The sequence below is a fragment of the Oncorhynchus masou genome, chromosome 12 (assembly GCF_036934945.1).
Source record: "Oncorhynchus masou masou isolate Uvic2021 chromosome 12, UVic_Omas_1.1, whole genome shotgun sequence".
Lineage (NCBI taxonomy): Eukaryota > Metazoa > Chordata > Actinopteri > Salmoniformes > Salmonidae > Oncorhynchus > Oncorhynchus masou.
This window is the reverse complement of record NC_088223.1, coordinates 95393047-95416853: the sequence shown is the minus strand read 5'-3', so window position 1 is coordinate 95416853 and position 23807 is coordinate 95393047. Positions and strand designations below refer to the sequence as shown.

General features: G+C 45.2%; 1 protein-coding gene across 1 annotated transcript in view; it reads right to left on the bottom strand.

Moving 5' to 3' along the window:
* The window catches only part of LOC135549441 (multidrug and toxin extrusion protein 1-like), a 73265-nt gene that overhangs the window by 39113 nt on the left and 10345 nt on the right, over positions 1 to 23807 (bottom strand). Inside the window, exons 5-7 of the mRNA XM_064979408.1 lie at positions 20975 to 21017; positions 20733 to 20777; positions 11603 to 11700 (exon numbers count right to left, since the gene is read on the bottom strand). Coding sequence (XP_064835480.1) covers positions 11603 to 11700; positions 20733 to 20777; positions 20975 to 21017 — 186 coding nt within the window. The remainder of the gene's footprint in view (positions 1 to 11602; positions 11701 to 20732; positions 20778 to 20974; positions 21018 to 23807) is intronic.

Sequence of the window (23807 nt, the reverse complement as noted above, 5' to 3'; positions counted from 1 at the left end):
CCCATAATAGAAACAGTCAGACAGATACCTACCCTCCCATCCCATAATAGAAACAGTCAGACAGATACCTCCCATCCCATAATAGAAATAGTCAGACAGATACCTCCCATCCCATAATAGAAACAGTCAGACAGATACCTCCCATCCCATAATAGAAACAGTCAGACAGATACCTACCCTCCCATCCCATAATAGAAACAGTCAGACAGATACCTACCCTCCCATAATAGAAACAGTCAGACAGATATCTACCCTCCCATCCCATAATAGAAACAGTCAGACAGATACCTACCCTCCCATCCCATAATAGAAACAGTCAGACAGATACCTACCCTCCCATCCCATAATAGAAACAGTCAGACAGATACCTCCCATCCCATAATAGAAATAGTCAGACAGATACCTCCCATCCCATACTAGAAACAGTCAGACAAATACCTCCCATCCCATAATAGAAACAGTCAGACAGATACCTACCCTCCCATCCCATAATAGAAACAGTCAGACAGATACCTACCCTCCCATCCCATAATAGAAACAGTCAGACAGATACCTCCCATCCCATAATAGAAACAGTCAGACAGATACCTACCCTCCCATAATAGAAACAGTCAGACAGATACATCCCATCCCATACTAGAAACAGTCAGACAAATACCTCCCATCCCATAATAGAAATAGTCAGACAGATACCTCCCATCCCATACTAGAAACAGTCAGACAAATACCTCCCATCCCATAATAGAAACAGTCAGACAGATACCTCCCATCCCATAATAGAAATAGTCAGACAGATACCTCCCATCCCATACTAGAAACAGTCAGACAAATACCTCCCATCCCATAATAGAAACAGTCAGACAGATACCTACCCTCCCATAATAGAAACAGTCAGACAGATACCTCCCATCCCATAATAGAAACAGTCAGACAGATACCTACCCTCCCATCCCATAATAGAAACAGTCAGACAGATACCTACCCTCCCATCCCATAATAGAAACAGTCAGACAGATACCTCCCATCCCATAATAGAAACAGTCAGACAGATACCTCCCATCCCATAATAGAAACAGTCAGACAGATACCTACCCTCCCATCCCATAATAGAAACAGTCAGACAGATACCTACCCTCCCATCCCATAATAGAAACAGTCAGACAGATACCTCCCATCCCATAATAGAAACAGTCAGACAAATACCTCCCATCCCATAATAGAAACAGTCAGACAGATACCTCCCATCCCATAATAGAAACAGTCAGACAGATACCTGCCCTCCCATCCCATAATAGAAACAGTCAGACAGATACCTCCCATCCCATAATAGAAACAGTCAGACAGATACCTCCCATCCCATAATAGAAACAGTCAGACAGATACCTACCCTCCCATCCCATAATAGAAACAGTCAGACAGATACCTTCCCTCCCATACTAGAAACAGTCAGACAAATACCTCCCATCCCATACTAGAAACAGTCAGACAGATACCTACCCTCCCATCCCATAATAGAAACAGTCAGACAGATACCTACCCTCCCATCCCATAATAGAAACAGTCAGACAGATACCTACCCTCCCATCCCATAATAGAAACAGTCAGACAGATACCTCCCATCCCATAATAGAAATAGTCAGACAGATACCTCCCATCCCATACTAGAAACAGTCAGACAAATACCTCCCATCCCATAATAGAAACAGTCAGACAGATACCTACCCTCCCATCCCATAATAGAAACAGTCAGACAGATACCTACCCTCCCATCCCATAATAGAAACAGTCAGACAGATACCTCCCATCCCATAATAGAAACAGTCAGACAGATACCTACCCTCCCATAATAGAAACAGTCAGACAGATACCTCCCATCCCATACTAGAAACAGTCAGACAAATACCTCCCATCCCATAATAGAAATAGTCAGACAGATACCTCCCATCCCATACTAGAAACAGTCAGACAAATACCTCCCATCCCATAATAGAAACAGTCAGACAGATACCTCCCATCCCATAATAGAAATAGTCAGACAGATACCTCCCATCCCATACTAGAAACAGTCAGACAAATACCTCCCATCCCATAATAGAAACAGTCAGACAGATACCTACCCTCCCATCCCATAATAGAAACAGTCAGACAGATACCTACCCTCCCATCCCATAATAGAAACAGTCAGACAGATACCTACCCTCCCATCCCATAATAGAAACAGTCAGACAGATACCTACCCTCCCATCCCATAATAGAAACAGTCAGACAAATACCTCCCATCCCATAATAGAAACAGTCAGACAGATACCTACCCTCCCATCCCATAATAGAAACAGTCAGACAGATACCTACCCTCCCATCCCATAATAGAAACAGTCAGACAGATACCTACCCTCCCATCCCATAATAGAAACAGTCAGACAGATATCTACCCTCCCATCCCATAATAGAAACAGTCAGACAAATACCTACCCTCCCATCCCATAATAGAAACAGTCAGACAGATACCTACCCTACCATCCCATAATAGAAACAGTCAGACAAATACCTCCCATCCCATAATAGAAACAGTCAGACAGATACCTCCCATCCCATAATAGAAACAGTCAGACAGATACCTACCCTCCCATCCCATAATAGAAACAGTCAGACAGATACCTACCCTCCCATCCCATAATAGAAACAGTCAGACAAATACCTCCCATCCCATAATAGAAACAGTCAGACAAATACCTCCCCTCCCATCCCATAATAGAAACAGTCAGACAGATACCTACCCTCCCATAATAGAAACAGTCAGACAGATACCTCCCATCCCATCCCATAATAGAAACAGTCAGACAGATACCTACCCTCCCATCCCATAATAGAAACAGTCAGACAAATACCTCCCATCCCATAATAGAAACAGTCAGACAGATACCTCCCATCCCATAATAGAAACAGTCAGACAGATACCTACCCTCCCATCCCATAATAGAAACAGTCAGACAGATACCTCCCCTCCCATCCCATAATAGAAACAGTCAGACAGATACCTCCCATCCCATAATAGAAACAGTCAGACAGATACCTACCCTCCCATCCCATAATAGAAACAGTCAGACAAATACCTCCCATCCCATAATAGAAACAGTCAGACAGATACCTCCCATCCCATAATAGAAACAGTCAGACAGATACCTCCCATCCCATAATAGAAACAGTCAGACAGATACCTACCCTCCCATCCCATAATAGAAACAGTCAGACAGATACCTACCCTCCCATCCCATAATAGAAACAGTCAGACAAATACCTCCCATCCCATAATAGAAACAGTCAGACAGATACCTCCCATCCCATAATAGAAACAGTCAGACAAATACCTCCCATCCCATAATAGAAACAGTCAGACAGATACCTACCCTCCCATCCCATACTAGAAACAGTCAGACAGATACCTACCCTCCCATCCCATAATAGAAACAGTCAGACAGATACCTACCCTCCCATCCCATAATAGAAATAGTCAGACAGATACCTCCCATCCCATAATAGAAACAGTCAGACAGATACCTACCCTCCCATCCCATAATAGAAACAGTCAGACAGATACCTCCCATCCCATAATAGAAACAGTCAGACAGATACCTACCCTCCCATCCCATACTAGAAACAGTCAGACAGATACCTCCCATCCCATAATAGAACCAGTCAGACAGATACCTACCCTCCCATCCCATAATAGAAACAGTCAGACAGATACCTACCCTCCCATCCCATAATAGAAACAGTCAGACAGATACCTCCCATCCCATAATAGAAACAGTCAGACAGATACCTCCCATCCCATCCCATAATAGAAACAGTCAGACAAATACCTACCATCCCATCCCATAATAGAAACAGTCAGACAGATACCTACCATCCCATCCCATAATAGAAACAGTCAGACAGATACCTCCCATCCCATAATAGAAACAGTCAGACAGATACCTACCCTCCCATCCCATAATAGAAACAGTCAGACAGATACCTACCCTCCCATCCCATAATAGAAACAGTCAGACAAATACCTCCCATCCCATAATAGAAACAGTCAGACAAATACCTCCCCTCCCATCCCATAATAGAAACAGTCAGACAGATACCTACCCTCCCATAATAGAAACAGTCAGACAGATACCTCCCATCCCATCCCATAATAGAAACAGTCAGACAGATACCTACCCTCCCATCCCATAATAGAAACAGTCAGACAAATACCTCCCATCCCATAATAGAAACAGTCAGACAGATACCTCCCATCCCATAATAGAAACAGTCAGACAGATACCTCCCATCCCATCCCATAATAGAAACAGTCAGACAGATACCTCCCCTCCCATCCCATAATAGAAACAGTCAGACAAATACCTCCCATCCCATAATAGAAACAGTCAGACAAATACCTCCCATCCCATAATAGAAACAGTCAGACAAATACCTCCCATCCCATACTAGAAACAGTCAGACAGATACCTACCCTCCCATAATAGAAACAGTCAGACAAATAACTCCCATCCCACAATAGAAACAGTCAGACAGATACCTCCCATCCCATAATAGAAACAGTCAGACAGATACCTCCCATCCCATAATAGAAACAGTCAGACAAATACCTACCCTCCCATCCCATAATAGAAACAGTCAGACAAATACCTCCCATCCCATAATAGAAACAGTCAGACAAATACCTACCCTCCCATCCCATAATAGAAACAGTCAGACAGATACCTCCCATCCCATAATAGAAACAGTCAGACAGATACCTCCCATCCCATAATAGAAACAGTCAGACAAATACCTCCCATCCCATACTAGAAATAGTCAGACAGATACCTACCATCCCATAATAGAAACAGTCAGACAGATACCTCCCATCCCATAATAGAAACAGTCAGACAAATACCTCCCATCCCATAATAGAAACAGTCAGACAAATACCTCCCATCCCATAATAGAAACAGTCAGACAAATACCTCCCATCCCATACTAGAAACAGTCAGACAGATACCTACCCTCCCATAATAGAAACAGTCAGACAAATACCTCCCATCCCATAATAGAAACAGTCAGACAGATACCTCCCATCCCATAATAGAAACAGTCAGACAGATACCTCCCATCCCATAATAGAAACAGTCAGACAAATACCTACCCTCCCATCCCATAATAGAAACAGTCAGACAGATACCTCCCATCCCATAATAGAAACAGTCAGACAGATACCTCCCATCCCATAATAGAAACAGTCAGACAGATACCTACCCTCCCATCCCATAATAGAAACAGTCAGACAGATACCTCCCATCCCATAATAGAAACAGTCAGACAGATATCTACCCTCCCATCCCATAATAGAAACAGTCAGACAGATACCTCCCCTCCCATCCCATAATAGAAACAGTCAGACAGATACCTCCCATCCCATAATAGAAACAGTCAGACAGATACCTACCCTCCCATCCCATAATAGAAACAGTCAGACAGATACCTCCCATCCCATAATAGGAACAGTCAGACAAATACCTCCCATCCCATACTAGAAATAGTCAGACAGATACCTACCATCCCATAATAGAAACAGTCAGACAGATACCTCCCATCCCATAATAGAAACAGTCAGACAAATACCTCCCATCCCATACTAGAAACAGTCAGACAAATACCTACCCTCCCATCCCATAATTGAAACAGTCAGACAGATACCTCCCATCCCATAATAGAAACAGTCAGACAGATATCTACCCTCCCATCCCATAATAGAAACAGTCAGACAGATACCTCCCATCCCATAATAGAAACAGTCAGACAAATACCTCCCATCCCATAATAGAAACAGTCAGACAAATACCTCCCATCCCATAATAGAAACAGTCAGACAAATACCTCCCATCCCATACTAGAAACAGTCAGACAGATACCTACCCTCCCATAATAGAAACAGTCAGACAAATACCTCCCATCCCATAATAGAAACAGTCAGACAGATACCTCCCATCCCATAATAGAAACAGTCAGACAGATACCTCCCATCCCATAATAGAAACAGTCAGACAAATACCTACCCTCCCATCCCATAATAGAAACAGTCAGACAAATACCTCCCATCCCATAATAGAAACAGTCAGACAAATACCTACCCTCCCATCCCATAATAGAAACAGTCAGACAGATACCTCCCATCCCATAATAGAAACAGTCAGACAGATACCTCCCATCCCATAATAGAAACAGTCAGACAGATACCTACCCTCCCATCCCATAATAGAAACAGTCAGACAGATACCTCCCATCCCATAATAGAAACAGTCAGACAGATATCTACCCTCCCATCCCATAATAGAAACAGTCAGACAGATACCTCCCCTCCCATCCCATAATAGAAACAGTCAGACAGATACCTCCCATCCCATAATAGAAACAGTCAGACAGATACCTACCCTCCCATCCCATAATAGAAACAGTCAGACAGATACCTACCCTCCCATCCCATAATAGAAACAGTCAGACAGATACCTACCCTCCCATCCCATAATAGAAACAGTCAGACAGATACCTCCCATCCCATAATAGAAACAGTCAGACAGATACCTACCCTCCCATCCCATAATAGAAACAGTCAGACAGATACCTCCCATCCCATAATAGAAACAGTCAGACAAATACCTCCCATCCCATACTAGAAATAGTCAGACAGATACCTACCATCCCATAATAGAAACAGTCAGACAGATACCTCCCATCCCATAATAGAAACAGTCAGACAAATACCTCCCATCCCATACTAGAAACAGTCAGACAAATACCTACCCTCCCATCCCATAATTGAAACAGTCAGACAGATACCTCCCATCCCATAATAGAAACAGTCAGACAGATATCTACCCTCCCATCCCATAATAGAAACAGTCAGACAGATACCTCCCATCCCATAATAGAAACAGTCAGACAAATACCTCCCATCATACTAGAAATAGTCAGACAGATACCTACCATCCCATAATAGAAACAGTCAGACAGATACCTCCCATCCCATAATAGAAACAGTCAGACAGATACCTACCCTCCCATCCCATAATAGAAACAGTCAGACAGATACCTACCCTCCCATCCCATAATAGAAACAGTCAGACAAATACCTCCCATCCCATAATAGAAACAGTCAGACAGATACCTACCCTCCCATCCCATACTAGAAACAGTCAGACAGATACCTACCCTCCCATCCCATAATAGAAACAGTCAGACAGATACCTCCCATCCCATAATAGAAACAGTCAGACAAATACCTACCCTCCCATCCCATACTAGAAACAGTCAGACAGATACCTACCCTCCCATCCCATAATAGAAACAGTCAGACAGATACCTACCCTCCCATCCCATAATAGAAACAGTCAGACAAATACCTCCCATCCCATAATAGAAACAGTCAGACAGATACCTACCCTCCCATAATAGAAACAGTCAGACAGATACCTCCCATCCCATAATAGAAACAGTCAGACAGATACCTACCCTCCCATCCCATAATAGAAACAGTCAGACAGATACCTACCCTCCCATCCCATAATAGAAACAGTCAGACAGATACCTACCCTCCCATCCCATAATAGAAACAGTCAGACAGATACCTACCCTCCCATCCCATAATAGAAACAGTCAGACAGATACCTCCCATCCCATAATAGAAACAGTCAGACAAATACCTCCCATCCCATACTAGAAATAGTCAGACAGATACCTACCATCCCATCCCATAATAGAAACAGTCAGACAGATACCTACCCTCCCATCCCATAATAGAAACAGTCAGACAGATACCTACCCTCCCATCCCATAATAGAAACAGTCAGACAGATACCTACCCTCCCATCCCATAATAGAAACAGTCAGACAGATACCTACCCTCCCATCCCATAATAGAAACAGTCAGACAAATACCTACCCTCCCATCCCATAATAGAAACAGTCAGACAGATACCTACCCTCCCATCCCATAATAGAAACAGTCAGACAAATACCTCCCATCCCATACTAGAAATAGTCAGACAGATACCTACCCTCCCATCCCATAATAGAAACAGTCAGACAGATACCTCCCATCCCATAATAGAAACAGTCAGACAGATACCTACCCTCCCATCCCATAATAGAAACAGTCAGACAGATTCCTCCCATCCCATAATAGAAACAGTCAGACAGATACCTACCCTCCCATCCCATAATAGAAACAGTCAGACAGATATCTACCCTCCCATCCCATAATAAAAACAGTCAGACAGATACCTACCCTCCCATCCCATAATAGAAACAGTCAGACAAATACCTCCCATCCCATAATAGAAACAGTCAGACAGATACCTCCCATCCCATAATAGAAACAGTCAGACAGATATCTACCCTCCCATCCCATAATAGAAACAGTCAGACAGATACCTCCCATCCCATAATAGAAACAGTCAGACAGATACCTCCCATCCCATCCCATAATAGAAACAGTCAGACAGATACCTCCCATCCCATAATAGAAACAGTCAGACAAATACCTCCCATCCCATAATAGAAACAGTCAGACAGATATCTACCCTCCCATCCCATAATAGAAACAGTCAGACCGATACCTACCCTCCCATCCCATAATAGAAATAACCCCTGAGATGAAACTCCTCCCGGAGGTCGCAGCCATTTACTTGGCTGATTTCTCTGAGTTGAAAACAGTGTTGGAATGGGTGGTGTGGGCTGGAGATCATTTGGCTGGCGGGGTTTGTGCTGTATAGCACGTTTGTTCAGTAGAGAGAGTTTTGGATAGGAGTATCCAATCAGTTTAGATGCCGTGAACAAATGAAATAGTATAGTTTAGCCTACTTCAATGACATGTATTCTAACAGCCTAGTATAGGTAACCTACTCCTACAAGAATTGTTCCAAAATGGCGTAGCAGTCGGTCGTGAGTTTGGTCTTGTCTTGTCCTGTCCCGTGTAAATATCGTTTTCCTCATTTTTTTCCATGTATACTTTAATCTCACTTTCCATCCAAGGACTGAATATACTCTCCTGCAACCCGCCTCACCCAATGTGGTATGGATCTGCTATTTCTATTACCGGAACCCCCTTCAGAAGCTAGCCAGCTAACTAGCTCCTAGTTAGTAGTCATCAAGCTGGTCTGTCATAATGGGGCGGCAGGGTAGCCTAGTGGTTAGAGCGTTGGACTAGTAACCGGAAGATTGCAAGGTCAAACCCCCGAGGTAACAAGGTACAAATCTGTCGTTCTACCCCTGAACATGCAGTTAACCCACTGTTCCTAGGCCGTCATTGAAAATAAGAATTTGTTCTTACTGACTTGCCAAGTCAAATAAAAAGGAGGCATGAGGACTGCAGATGTGGCCAGGGCAATAAACTGCAATGTCTGTACTGTGAGATGCCTAAGACAGCGCTACAGGGAGACAGGACGAACTGCTGGACGTCCTCGCAGTGGCAGACCACGTGTAACAACACCTGCACAGGATCGGTACATCCAAATTTCACACCTGCGGGACAGGTACAGGATGGCAACAACAACTGCCCGAGTTACATCAAGAACGCACAATCCCAATGCTCAGACTGTCTGCAATAGGCTGGACTGAGGGCTTGTAGGCCTGTTGTTCGGCAGACATCACCGGCAACAACATTGCCACCGTCGATGGACCAGACAGGAGTATCAAAAACTTATCTTCACTGACGAGTCGCGGTTTTGTCTCACCAGGGGTAATGGTCGGATTTGCGTTTATTGTCAAAGGAATGAGCGTTACACCGAGGCCTGTGCTCTGGAGCGGGATCGATTTGGAGGTGGAGGGTCCGTCATGGTCTGGGGCCACTCCTCACAGCATCATCGGACTGAGCTTGTTGTCTGTCATTGTAGGCAATCTCAACGCTGTGCGTTACAGGGAAGACATCCTCCTCCCGCATGTGGTACCATTCCTGCAGGCTCATCCTGACATGACCCTCCAGCATGACAATGCCACCATCAATCTCAATCCCATTGAGCACGTCTGGGACCTGTTGGATCGGAGTGTGAGGGCGAGGGCCATACCCCCCAGAAATGTCCTGGAACTTGCAGGTGCCTTGGTGGAAGAGTGGAGTAACATCTCACAGCAAGAACTGGCAAATCTGGTGCAGTCCATGAGGAGGAGATGCACTGCAGTACTTAATGCAGCTGGTGACCACACTAGATACTTACTGTTACTTTGATTTTTACCCCTCCTTTGTAGAGGGACACATTATTCCATTTCTGTTAGTCACATGTCTGTGAAACTTGTTCAGTTTATGTCTCAGTTGTTGAATCTTGTTATGTTCATACACATATTTACACATGTTAAGTTTGCTGAAAATAAACACAGTTGACAGTGAGAGGACGGTTCTTTTTATGCTGAGTTTATATCATTTCCTTAATGATGATAAGGTATGACATTGAATAAATAAGGTAAGATGAATAGCCTGAGTAGGTATTCAATAGAGACATTGGTGATTTTACCGCTGTAAATCAGATGGAAATGATGAGGTTATTGTCATTGATTTGACCACTAATTACATGTGTTAAATGTAGGCCTATGAACTGGGCAGCTAGTAGGCTATTGCTAATAGTAATGTTCTGGCCAGCCAACTAGCAACAAACTCAGAAAAAAATTGTCTGAAGGCCAAACCTAGTAGCCAACCTCTGTTGTATTTTTAACCAATAAGGCCCAAGGAGGTGTGGTGTATATGGCTGATATACCACAGCTAAGGGCTGTTCTTAAGCACGACGCAATGTGGAGTGCCTGGACACAGCCCTTAGCCGTGGTATATTGACCATATATCACAAACCCCCGACGTGCCTTATTGCTGTTATAAACTGGTTACCAACGTAGTTCGATCAGGAAAAATACATGTTTTGTCAAACCCGTGGTATACGGTGTGATATACCATGGCTTTCAGCCAATCAGAACTCAGGGCTCAAACCACGCAGTTTCTAATGTAAATTCAATCACCCCCTTCACCATCATCATCATTCAGATCATTCAACATGTGTAGATACAGTGCTAAACTTGAAGTTAAATGATTATGTTTCTCACCAGTGTGCTATGAAGAGGAATCAAAGATCAAACATAGCCTAACAACATGGCAAACGGGACAATTGTGACATTCGTTTCAATAGAATTACTACATTTTCAATTCAGGCTTGCCGAACAAAATATCGAAGGGCATATCAGATGGTCTGCTTTGCTCATATCAGCCACACCAAGCATAGGGTTGTCATGAGATTGAAATGGGGAAATAAAAGGCATGTGGAAAAAATATAAAATAGCTCCACTACGATGAAATGTATATATTTAATGTATTAATTGAATGGTGATGACAGCCTTTCAGGAGATACATTTAAAATCATGTTTTAATGGGATTTTCTCCACCCTGCACCATGAGATCTATTTCAAATATGTCTCCCAGTGTGGCTGTTCCTGGGGGGGGAATTATGCATCTGGCAGTTCCTTCTGTATGTTCCTCGATCCAGAGTTGGAGACCTCTGGTATCTACACTGAATGTATGGTATGTATGACTCACGCTACGCCCAGGTCCAGCACAAAGAGGAAGATGTAGTTGATGAGAGCATTGAGAATGTTCCCCACCAATCCTACTAGCACGGTAGGCCAGATGATACCCTGTAGGACGAAACACAACATTATCTATAGACCCTCCACTCATATTACCACTGTAGGGACAGATGTTACCCTGTAGGACGAAACACAACATTATCTATAGACCCACCACCCCTATTACCACTGTAGGGACAGATGTTATCTATAGACCCTCCAGTCCTATTACCACTATAGGGACAGATGTTACCCTGTAGGACGAAACACAACATTATCTATAGACCCACCACTCCTATTACCACTGTAGGGACAGATGTTATCTATAGACCCTCCACTCCTATTACCACTGTAGGGACAGATGTTATTCTCTATAGACCCACCACTCCTATTACCACTAGAGGGACAGATGTTATCTATAGACCCTCCACTCCTATTACCACTGTAGGGACAGATGTTATCTAAAGACCCTCCACTCCTATTACCACTATAGGGACATTTGTTATCTATAGACCCACCACTCCTATTACCACTATAGGGCCAGATGTTATCTATAGACCCTCCACTCCTATTACCACTGTAGGGACAGATGTTATTCTCTATAGACCCAACACTCCTATTACCACTATAGTGACAGATGTTATTCTCTATAGACCCACCACTCCTATTACCACTAGAGGGACAGATGTTATCTATAGACCCTCCACTCCTATTACCACTGTAGGGACAGATGTTATCTATAGACCCTCCACTCCTATTACCACTATAGAGCCAGATGTTATCTATAGACCCTCCACTCCTATTACCACTGTAGGGACAGATGTTATTCTCTATAGACCCACCACTCCTATTACCACTAGAGGGACAGATGTTATCTATAGACCCTCCACTCCTATTACCACTGTAGGGACAGATGTTATCTATATACCCTCCACTCCTATTACCACTGTAGGGACAGATGTTATTCTCTATAGACCCACCACTCCTATTACCACTATAGGGACAGATGTTATCCATAGACCCTCCACTCCTATTACCACTGTAGGGCCAGATGTTATCTATAGACCAACCACTCCTATTACCACTGTAGGGCCAGATGTTATCTATAGACCCTCCACTCCTATTACCATTATAGGGACAGATGTTATCTATAGACCCTCCACTCCTATTACCACTGTAGGGACAGATGTTATCTATAGACCCTCCACTCCTATTACCACTGTAGGGACAGATGTTATCTATAGACCCTCCACTCCTATTACCACTGTAGGGCCAGATGTTATCTGTAGACCCACCACTCCTATTACCACTGTAGGGACAGATGTTATCTATAGCCCCATCACTACTATTACCACTGTAGGGACAGATGTTGTCTATAGACCCACCACTCAATACATTTCAGATATAGAGACCTGTCAGCTGTCCAGAACAAAACATTATCTAAAGACCTGTCCTGATCAATACATTTTCTAAAGACCTGTCCTCCTGATCAATACATTATCTAAAGACATCCTCCTGATCAATACATTATCTAAAGACATGTCCTCCTGATCAATACATTATCTATAGACATGTCCTCCTGATCAATACATTTTCTTAAAACCTGTCCTGATCAATACATTTTCTAAAGACCTGTCCTGATCAATACATTTTCTAAAGACCTGTCCTGATCAATAGATTTTCTAAAGACCTGTCCTGATCAATAGATTATCTAAAGACCTGTCCTGATCAATAGATTATCTAAAGACATGCCCTCCTGATCAATACATTATCTAAAGACAGGTCCTCCTGATTATTACATTATCAGCCTCCAGTATTTATGCTGCAGTAGTTTATGTGTCGGGGGGCTAGGGTCAGTCTGTTATATCTGGAGTATTTCTCCTGTCTGATCCAGTGTCCTGTTTGAATTTAAGGATGCTCTCTCTTTCTTTCTTTCTCTCTCTCGGAGGACCTGAGCCATCGGACCATGCCTCAGGACTAGTCTGAATGATCAGCTAGAAAAGCCAACTGACATTTACTCCTGAGGTGTTGACCTGTTGCACCCTCTACAACCACTGAGATTATTATTATTATTTGATCCTGCTGGTCATCTATGAACATTTGAACATCTTGGCCATGTTCTGTTATAATCTCTACCTGCCCAGTCCAGGAGAGGACTGGCCAACACTCACAGCCTGGTTCCTCTCTAGGTTTCTTCATAGGTTCTGGCCTTTCTAGAGAGTTTCTAGGGAGCCACCGTGCTTCTACACCTGCATTGCTTGCTGTTTGGGGTTTTAGGCTGGGTTTCTGTATAGCACTTTGAGATATCAGCTGATGTACGAAGGGCTTTATAAATACATTTGATTGACTACCTAAAGACCTGTCATGATCATTAAAGTATCTAAAAACCTGTCCTTCTGATCAAAACATTATCTGAAGACATGCCCTTCTAATCAATACATTATATAAAGAGCTGTACTGGTCAATACATTATATAAAGACCGGTCCTGATCAATACATTATCTAAAGATATGTCCATCTGATCAATACATTATCTAAAGACCAGTCCTGATCAATACGGGGCGGCAGGGTAGCCTAGTGGTTAGAGCATTGGACTAGTAACCGGAAGGTTGCAAGTTCAAAACACCCGAGCTGACAAGGTCCATATCTGTCGTTCTGCCCCTGAACAGGCAGTTAACCCACTGTTCCTAGGCCGTCATTGAAAATAAGAATTTTTTCTTAACCCTCCCGTGGTCCTGGGGTCAGGGTGACCCAGGTCCTGTGTGTGGAGAGCTCCTGCTCTGCGCTCGCGGGTCAGAGCGACCGTGCCAGCCACTGGCGAGGCGTGTGCCGTTGAGCGTAGTAGAGAGTCTGCCAGTGTGGGGAGGTTGTGCCCGGTTCCCCCGCTCTGCGCTCTGCGCTCACGGGTCAGAGCGAACCTGCCAGCCACTGGCGAGGCGTGTGCCGTTGAGCGTAGTAGAGAGTCTGCGAGTGTGGCGAGGCTGTGCCCGGCACCCCGCTCTGTGCTCTGTGCTCTGGGCTCGCCGCTCTTGGGTCAGAGCGACTCAGCCAGCCGCTACACAGGTCCGGACGTGCCTCACTGTGTGCTAGAGAGCAGCCAAAGTGTTAGAGTGGCGCTCTGCGCTCAGAGCGACCCTGCCAGCCACTGGCGAGGCGTATGCCGTTGAGCGTAGTAGAGTGTCTGCGAGTGTGGTGAGGTTGTGTCCGGCTCCCCGCTCTGCGCTCTGTGCTCCGGCCTCCCCGCTCTGCGCTCGTGGGTCAGAGAGACCCTGCCAGCTGCTACACAGGTCCAGACGTGCCCGCTGTGTGCTAGAGAGCAGCCAAGTGTTATAGTTGTGCTCTGCGCTCTGTGCTCTGTGAGTCAGAGCGACCCTGTCAGCCACTGGCAAGGTGTATGCCATTGAGCGTAGTAGAGTGCTCGTGGGTCAGAGCGACCCAGCCAGCCGCTGCACAGGTCCAGACGTGCTCCGCTGTGTGCTAGAGAGCAGCCGAGTGTTATTGTTGCTCGGGTGGGGTGGGTCAACTGCTCACGGCTACACACGAGCGCGCAAGCGAGCCTCGTGCATTTTCGGGTCTCGGTCTCCAGCGTAAGCCGGCCGGCCGGCCCTACGAAGAGAGGATACTAATATTGTCAGCGGCACCCAGCCACACACACATACACACACACACAGACGGGGAGGAATACAACCCCGAGCACCGCGGGGTTGACGATGCCTCTTCTCCCTCTTCTGAGGAAGAGCCCGAGGAAGAGCCGCCTGAGGACGAGCCCGAGGACGAGCACGAGGACCGATGCGAGGAAGAGATCACCTCGGCCCCGGACCAACGGGAGACACCATTGCTGTCGAAAAACGGCAAAATCGAGTGGTCCCCCGTGGCCTATGGCCACGCCGGGCCGGACCAGACTCCGGGCCCCACGGCCTATGCCACGATCCAGGCCCGCGACATTGTGTCCGCCTTCCACCTGCTTGTCACACCGGCGATAGAAAGGATAATTGTGGAAATGACGAACCTGCACGGGGCCAGAAAATACGGCGACGGCTGGCGACCCATGGACGCCACGGACCTGCGCGCCTACGTAGGGCTGCTGATCCTAGCGGGCGTCTACAGGTCCCGAGGCGAGGCCGCGGCAAGCCTGTGGGACGCCGAGAGCGGCAGGACCGTGTTCCTAGCCACCATGCCGCTCAAGGTCTTTCACAGGTATTCGAGGCTGCTGCGATTCGACGACCGCCAGTCGAGACCCGCCAGACTCGCCACGGACAAACTCGCAGCCGGGAGGTCTGGGACCTGTGGGAGGCGCGGCTGCCGGCCCTCTACAACCCGGGGCCCGACGTGACAGTGGACGAGCAACTGGTCCCGTTCAGAGGTACTGTGCTTGTGTGTGTGTGCGTAGCAGCACTGGCAGCGTGTGTAACACAAAAGGCCCTTGGCCCCCGTGACACAGTAACGACACTAATCTCTTGTCCCCTTTCCAAAAGGCCGCTGTCCTTTCCGTCAGTACATCCCCAGCAAGCCAGCGAAATACGGCATCAAGTCATGGATGGCCTGCAACGCCAAGTCCAGCTACGCTTGGAAGATGCAAGTGTACACCGGCAAGGCGGCCGGCGGAGGCCCTGAGAAGAACCAGGGGATGCGCGTCGTCCTCGATCTCACAACGGGGCTGAGCGGTCGCAACGTCAGCTGCGACAACTTCTTCACCTCCTACAACCTGGGCCAGCGGCTCCTCGAGAGGAACCTCACCATGGTGGGCACGGTGAGAAAGAACAAGGCCGAGCTCCCGCCCGCGCTGCTCGAGTCCAGGGGCAGACAGGTCCTGTCCTCCAGGTTCGCCTTCACGCCCACCGCCACTCTGGTTTCCTACCTGGCAAAGAAAAACAAGAACGTGCTACTTTTGAGCACGCTGCACATATAGGGCCACATTAGCGATCGCCGCGACAGGAAGCCGGCCGTCATCCTAGACTACAACTGTGGACAACCTAGACAAGGTGGTCGGCACCTACAGCTGCAGACGGATGACTGCCCGCTGGCCCCTGGTCATCTTCCACAACATCCTCGACGTGTCCTCCTACAACGCCTTTGTCATATGGCGAGAGATCAAGCCAGACTGGATGCCTCGCAAGCAGAACAAGCGCAGGGTGTTCCTCGAGCAGCTGGGAAAGGCACTTGTGAAGCCGCTGATCCAAAGAAGGCAGCATCTGCCCCGCACCGAAGCGGCGTCAGCGCTTGTCAAAGTCCTAAAGAGTGCTACGGCGGTGGCAGCAGCAGCGCCTCGTGATCAACAGCGAGGGCCCCGCTGCTGGCACGGCCACTGCCCCGCTCGTTGCCCCGGCCACCGTAAGAGGAAGAGGTGTCAGCTCTGCACACCCAAGAAGGACTCCAAGACACACACGGTGTGCTGCTGGTGTAAGAAATACATCTGCAAAGGCTGTTCACACGCCTACTGTCACACATTGGGCCTTTAGCCAGGACGGGACAGGGTGACACAGGAGGACGCGGGGACTAGACAGAATACGAGGACGAAGGGAGGGTTAACTGACTTGCCTGGTTAAATAAAGGAAAAATAAATAAAATACATTATCTAAAGACCTGGTGTACTAATGTAAGAAATAACACGTAAAAAAACAAAAAAACTGCATAGTTTCCTAGGAACGCGAAGCGAGCCGGCCATCTCTGTCGGCGCCGGAAGCCACGAGGCATGGTGCGATGAAAGAAACATACAGGAACTCAAATCCTTCTGTTCACCTGATTTAGAATTCCTCACAATCAAATGTAGACCGCATTATCTACCAAGAGAATTCTCTTCGATTATAATCACAGCCGTATATATCCCACCCAAAGCAAACACATCGATGGCTCTGAACGAACTTTATTTAACTCTTTGCAAACTGGAAACCATTTATCCGGAGGCTGCATTCATCGTTGTTGGGGATTTTAACAAGGCTAATCTGAAAACAAGACTCCCTAAATTTTATCAGCATATCGATTGCGCAACCAGGGGCGGAAAAACCTTGGATCACTGTTACTCTAACTTCCGCGACGCATATAAGGCCCTGCCCCGCCCCCCTTTCGGAAAAGCTGACCACGACTCCATTTTGCTGATACCTGCCTACAGACAAAAGCTAAAAAAAGAAGCTCCCACGCTGAGGTCTGTCCAACGCTGGTCCGACCAAGCTGACTCCACACTCCAAGACTGCTTCCATCACGTGGACTGGGACATGTTTCGTATTGCGTCAAATAACAACATTGACGAATACGCTGATTCGTGTGCGAGTTCATTAGAACGTGCGTTGAAGATGTCATTCCCATAGCAACGATTAAAACATTCCCTAACCAGAAACCTTGGATTGATGGCAGCATTCGCGTGAAACTGAAAGCACGAACCACTGCTTTCAATCAGGGCAAGGTGTCTGGTAACATGTCTGAATACAAACAATGCAGCTATTCCCTCCGTAAGGCTATCAAACAAGCTAAGCGTCAGTATAGAGACAAAGTAGAATCCCAATTCAACGGCTCAGACACAAGAGGCATGTGGCAGGGTCTACAGTCAATCACGGACTACAGGAAGAAATCCAGCCCAGTCACGGACCAGGATGTCTTGCTCCCAGGCAGACTAAATAACTTTTTTGCCCGCTTTGAGGACAATACAGTGCCACTGACACTGCCTGCAACGGAAAAATGCGGTCTCTCCTTCACTGCAGCCGAGGTGAGTAAAACATTTAAATGTGTTAACCCTCGCAAGGCTGCAGGCCCAGACGGCATCCCCAGCCGCGCCCTCAGAGCATGCGCAGACCAGCTGGCTGGTGTGTTTACAGACATATTCAATCAATCCCTATACCAGTCTGCTGTTCCCACATGCTTCAAGAGGGCCACCATCGTTCCTGTTCCCAAGAAAGCTAAGGTAACTGAGTTAAACGACTACCGCCCCGTAGCACTCACTTCCGTCATCATGAAGTGCTTTGAGAGACTTGTCAAGGACCATATCACCTCCACCCTACCTGACACCCTAGACCCACTCCAATTTGCTTACCGCTCAAATAGGTCCACAGACGATGCAATCTCAACCACACCGCACACTGCCCTACACCATCTGGACAATAGGAATACCTATGTGAGAATGCTGTTCATCGACTACAGCTCGCCATTCAACACCATAGTACCCTCCAAGCTCGTCATCAAGCTGGAGACCCTGGGTCTCGACCCCGCCCTGTGCAACTGGGTACTGGACTTCCTGACGGGCCGCCCCCAGGTGGTGAGGGTAGGTAACAACATCTCCTCCCCGCTGATCCTCAACACTGGGGCCCCACAAGGGTGCGTTCTGAGCCCTCTCCTGTACTCCCTGTTCACCCACGACTGCGTGGCCACGCACGCCTCCAACTCAATCATCAAGTTTGCGGACGACACAACAGTGGTAGGCTTGATTACCAACAACGACGAGACGGCCTACAGGGAGGAGGTGAGGGCCCTCGGAGTGTGGTGTCAGGAAAATAACCTCACAATCACCGTCAACAAAACTAAGGAGATGATTGTGGACTTCAGGAAACATCAGAGGGAACACCCCACTATACACATCGATGGAATAGTAGTGCTTTTGGTGACAAGCCGAATTTCTTCACCCTCCTGAGGTTGAAGAGGTGCTGCTGCGCCTTCTTCACGATGCTGTCTGTGTGGGTGGACCAATTCAGTTTGTCTGTGATGTGTACGCCGAGGAACTTAAAACTTGCTACTCTCCAGAGGGTAGTGAGGTCTGCACAACGCATCACCGGGGGCAAACTACCTGCCCTCCAGGACACCTACACCACCCGATGTTACAGGAAGGCCATAAAGATCATCAAGGACATCAACCACCCGAGCCACTGCCTGTTCACCCCGCTATCATCCAGAAGGCGAGGTCAGTACAGGTGCATCAAAGCTGGGACCGAGAGACTGAAAAACAGCTTCTATCTCAAGGCCATCAGACTGTTAAACAGCCACCACTAACATTGAGTGGCTGCTGCCAACACACTGACACTGACTCAACTCCAGCCACTTTAATAATGGGAATTGATGGGAAATGATGTAAATATATCACTAGCCACTTTAAACAATGCTACCTTATATAATGTTACTTACCCTACATTATTCATCTCATATGCATACCTATATACTGTACTCTATATCATCGACTGCATCCTTATGTAATACATGTATCACTAGCCACTTTAACTATGCCACTTTGTTTACATACTCATCCCATATGTATATACTGTACTCGATACCATCTACTGTATCTTGCCTATGCTGCTCTGTACCATCACTCATTCATATATCCTTATGTACATATTCTTTATCCCCTTACACTGTGTATAAGACAGTAGTTTAGGAATTGTTAGTTAGATTACTTGTTGGTTATTACTGCATTGTCGGAACTAGAAGCACAAGCATTTCGCTACACTCGCATTAACATCTGCTAACCATGTGTATGTGACAAATAAAATTTGATTTGATTTGATTTGATTTGTCATCCAGATCAATAGATTATCTGAAGACCTGTCCTAAAGCTCAATACATTTTCTAAAGACATGTCCTCAAGATCAATACATAATCTAAAGACATCCTCCTGATCAATACATTATTTAAAGACATGTCCTCCTGATCAATACATTATCTATAGACATGTACTCCTAATCAATACATTATGTAAAGACCTGTCCTCCAGATCAATGCATTATCAAAGGCCATGTCTGTCTGATCAATACATTATCTAAAGACATGTCATCCAGATCAATACATTATCTAAAGACATGTCCTCCTGATCAATACATTATCTAAAGACATGTCCTCCAGATCAATACATTACAAAAAGACCTGTCCTCCTGATCAATACATTATCAGAGGCCATGTCTGTCTGATCAATACATTATCTAAAGACATGTCATCCAGATCAATACATTATCTAAAGACATGTCCTCCAGATCAATACATTACAAAAAGACCTGTCCTCCTGATCAATACATTATCAAAGGCCATGTCTTCCTGATCAATACATTATCTAAAGACATGTCCTCCAGATCAATACATTATCTAAAGACATGTCCTCCTGATGATGGGGCTGTAATACACTGCACCTGATTCTGCAGATATTTCCCCTGCAGCAGGAACATGAAGGCAGCCTGCAGAGACAGAGAGGAGTCTGAGATGAGAATAGAGAGTGAATAGAAAGAGAAAAGAGAGAAGGCATGTAGAGAGAGAGAGAGAGAGACAGAGAGATGAGAGAGAGAGAGAGAGAGAGAGAGAGAGAGAGAGAGAGAGAGAGCAGACAGAGGAGAGCAGCAAGACAACAGAGACAGAAATGTCAGAGAGAACTCACCGGCAAGGCTGGCATGAAGATCATCACATACAGCTGGGAGAGCCTGGAAAACAAGATGTTGAATCACGTTGAATCACAATGAATCATGATGCTATATGCTCTAAGAAGTCAGATGGTTCAGTTAGTACAGTGACATTATGTAGTCAGATGGTTCAGTTAGCACAGTGACATTATGTAGTCAGATGGTTCAGTTAGCACAGTGACATTATGTAGTCAGATGGTTCAGTGACATTATGTAGTCAGATGGTTCAGTTAGTACAGTGACATTATGTAGTCAGTTAGTACAGTGACATTATGTAGTCAGATGGTTCAGTTAGTACAGTGACATTATGTAGTCAGATGGTTCAGTTAGTATAGTGATGTAATGTAGTCAGATGGTTCAGTTAGCACAGTGACATTATGTAGTCAGATGGTTCAGTGACATTATGTAGTCAGATGGTTCAGTTAGTACAGTGACATTATGTAGTCAGTTAGCACAGTGACATTATGTAGTCAGATGGTTCAGTGACATTATGTAGTCAGATGGTTCAGTTAGTACAGTGACATTATGTAGTCAGTTAGTACAGTGACATTATGTAGTCAGATGGTTCAGTTAGTACAGTGACATTATGTAGTCAGATGGTTCAGTTAGTATAGTGATGTAATGTAGTCAGATGGTTCAGTTAGCACAGTGACATTATGTAGTCAGATGGTTCAGTGACATTATGTAGTCAGATGGTTCAGTTAGTACAGTGACATTATGTAGTCAGATGGTTCAGTTAGTACAGTGATGTAATATAGTCAGATGGTTCAGTTAGCACAGTGACATTATGTAGTCAGATGGTTCAGTGACATTATGTAGTCAGATGGTTCAGTTAGTACAGTGACATTATGTAGTCAGTTAGTACAGTGACATTATGTAGTCAGATGGTTCAGTTAGTAAAGCACAGTGACATTATGTAGTCAGATGGTTCAGTTAGTACAGTGACATTATGTAGTCAGATGGTTCAGTTAGTACAGCACATTGACATTATGTAGTCAGATGGTTCAGTGACATTATGTAGTCAGATGGTTCAGTTAGTACAGTGACGTAATGTAGTCAGATGGTTCAGTTAGCACAGTGACGTTATGTAGTCAGATGGTTCAGTTATTAAAGCACAGTGACGTTATGTAGTCAGATGGTTCAGTAAGTAAAGCACAGTGACATGATGCAGTCAGATGGTTCAGTTAGTACAGTGATGTAATGTAGTCAGATGGTTCAGTTAGCACAGTGACATTATGTAGTCAGATGTTTCAGTGACATTATGTAGTCAGATGGTTCCGTTAGTACAGTGACATTATGTAGTCAGATGGTTCAGTTAGCACAGTGACATTATGTAGTCAGATGGTTCAGTTAGCACAGTGACATTATGTAGTCAGATGGTTCAGTGACATTATGTAGTCAGATGGTTCAGTTAGTACAGTGACATTATGTAGTCAGTTAGTACAGTGACATTATGTAGTCAGATGGTTCAGTTAGTACAGTGACATTATGTAGTCAGATGGTTCAGTTAGTACAGTGATGTAATGTAGTCAGATGGTTCAGTTAGCACAGTGACATTATGTAGTCAGATGGTTCAGTGACATTATGTAGTCAGATGGTTCAGTTAGTACAGTGACATTATGTAGTCAGTTAGTACAGTGACATTATGTAGTCAGATGGTTCAGTTAGTACAGTGACATTATGTAGTCAGATGGTTCAGTTAGTACAGTGATGTAATGTAGTCAGATGGTTCAGTTAGCACAGTGACATTATGTAGTCAGATGGTTCAGTGACATTATGTAGTCAGATGGTTCAGTTAGTACAGTGACATTATGTAGTCAGTTAGTACAGTGACATTATGTAGTCAGATGGTTCAGTTAGTAAAGCACAGTGACATTATGTAGTCAGATGGTTCAGTTAGTACAGTGACATTATGTAGTCAGATGGTTCAGTAAGTACAGCACAGTGACATTATGTAGTCAGATGGTTCAGTGACATTATGTAGTCAGATGGTTCAGTTAGTACAGTGACGTAATGTAGTCAGATGGTTCAGTTAGCACAGTGACATTATGTAGTCAGATGGTTCAGTTATTAAAGCACAGTGACGTTATGTAGTCAGATGGTTCAGTAAGTAAAGCACAGTGACATTATGTAGTCAGATGGTTCAGTTAGTACAGTGATGTAATGTAGTCAGATGGTTCAGTTAGCACAGTGACATTATGTAGTCAGATGGTTCAGTGACATTATGTAGTCAGATGGTTCAGTTAGTACAGTGACGTAATGTAGTCAGATGGTTCAGTTAGCACAGTGACATTATGTAGTCAGATGGTTCAGTTATTAAAGCACAGTGACGTTATGTAGTCAGATGGTTCAGTAAGTAAAGCACAGTGACATTATGTAGTCAGATGGTTCAGTTAGTACAGTGATGTAATGTAGTCAGATGGTTCAGTTAGCACAGTGACATTATGTAGTCAGATGGTTCAGTGACATTATGTAGTCAGATGGTTCAGTTAGTACAGCACAGTGACGTTATGTAGTCAGATGGTTCAGTTAGCAAAGTGACATTATGTAGTCAGATGGTTCAGTTAGTAAAGCACAGTGACATTATGTAGTCAGATGGTTCAGTTAGTACAGTGACATTATGTAGTCAGATGGTTCAGTTAGTACAGCACAGTGACATTATGTAGTCAGATGGTTCAGTTAGTAAAGCACAGTGACGTTATGTAGTCAGATGGTTCAGTTATTAAAGCACAGTGACGTTATGTAGTCAGATGGTTCAGTTAGTAAAGCACAGTGACATTATGTAGTCAGATGGTTCAGTTAGTACAGTGA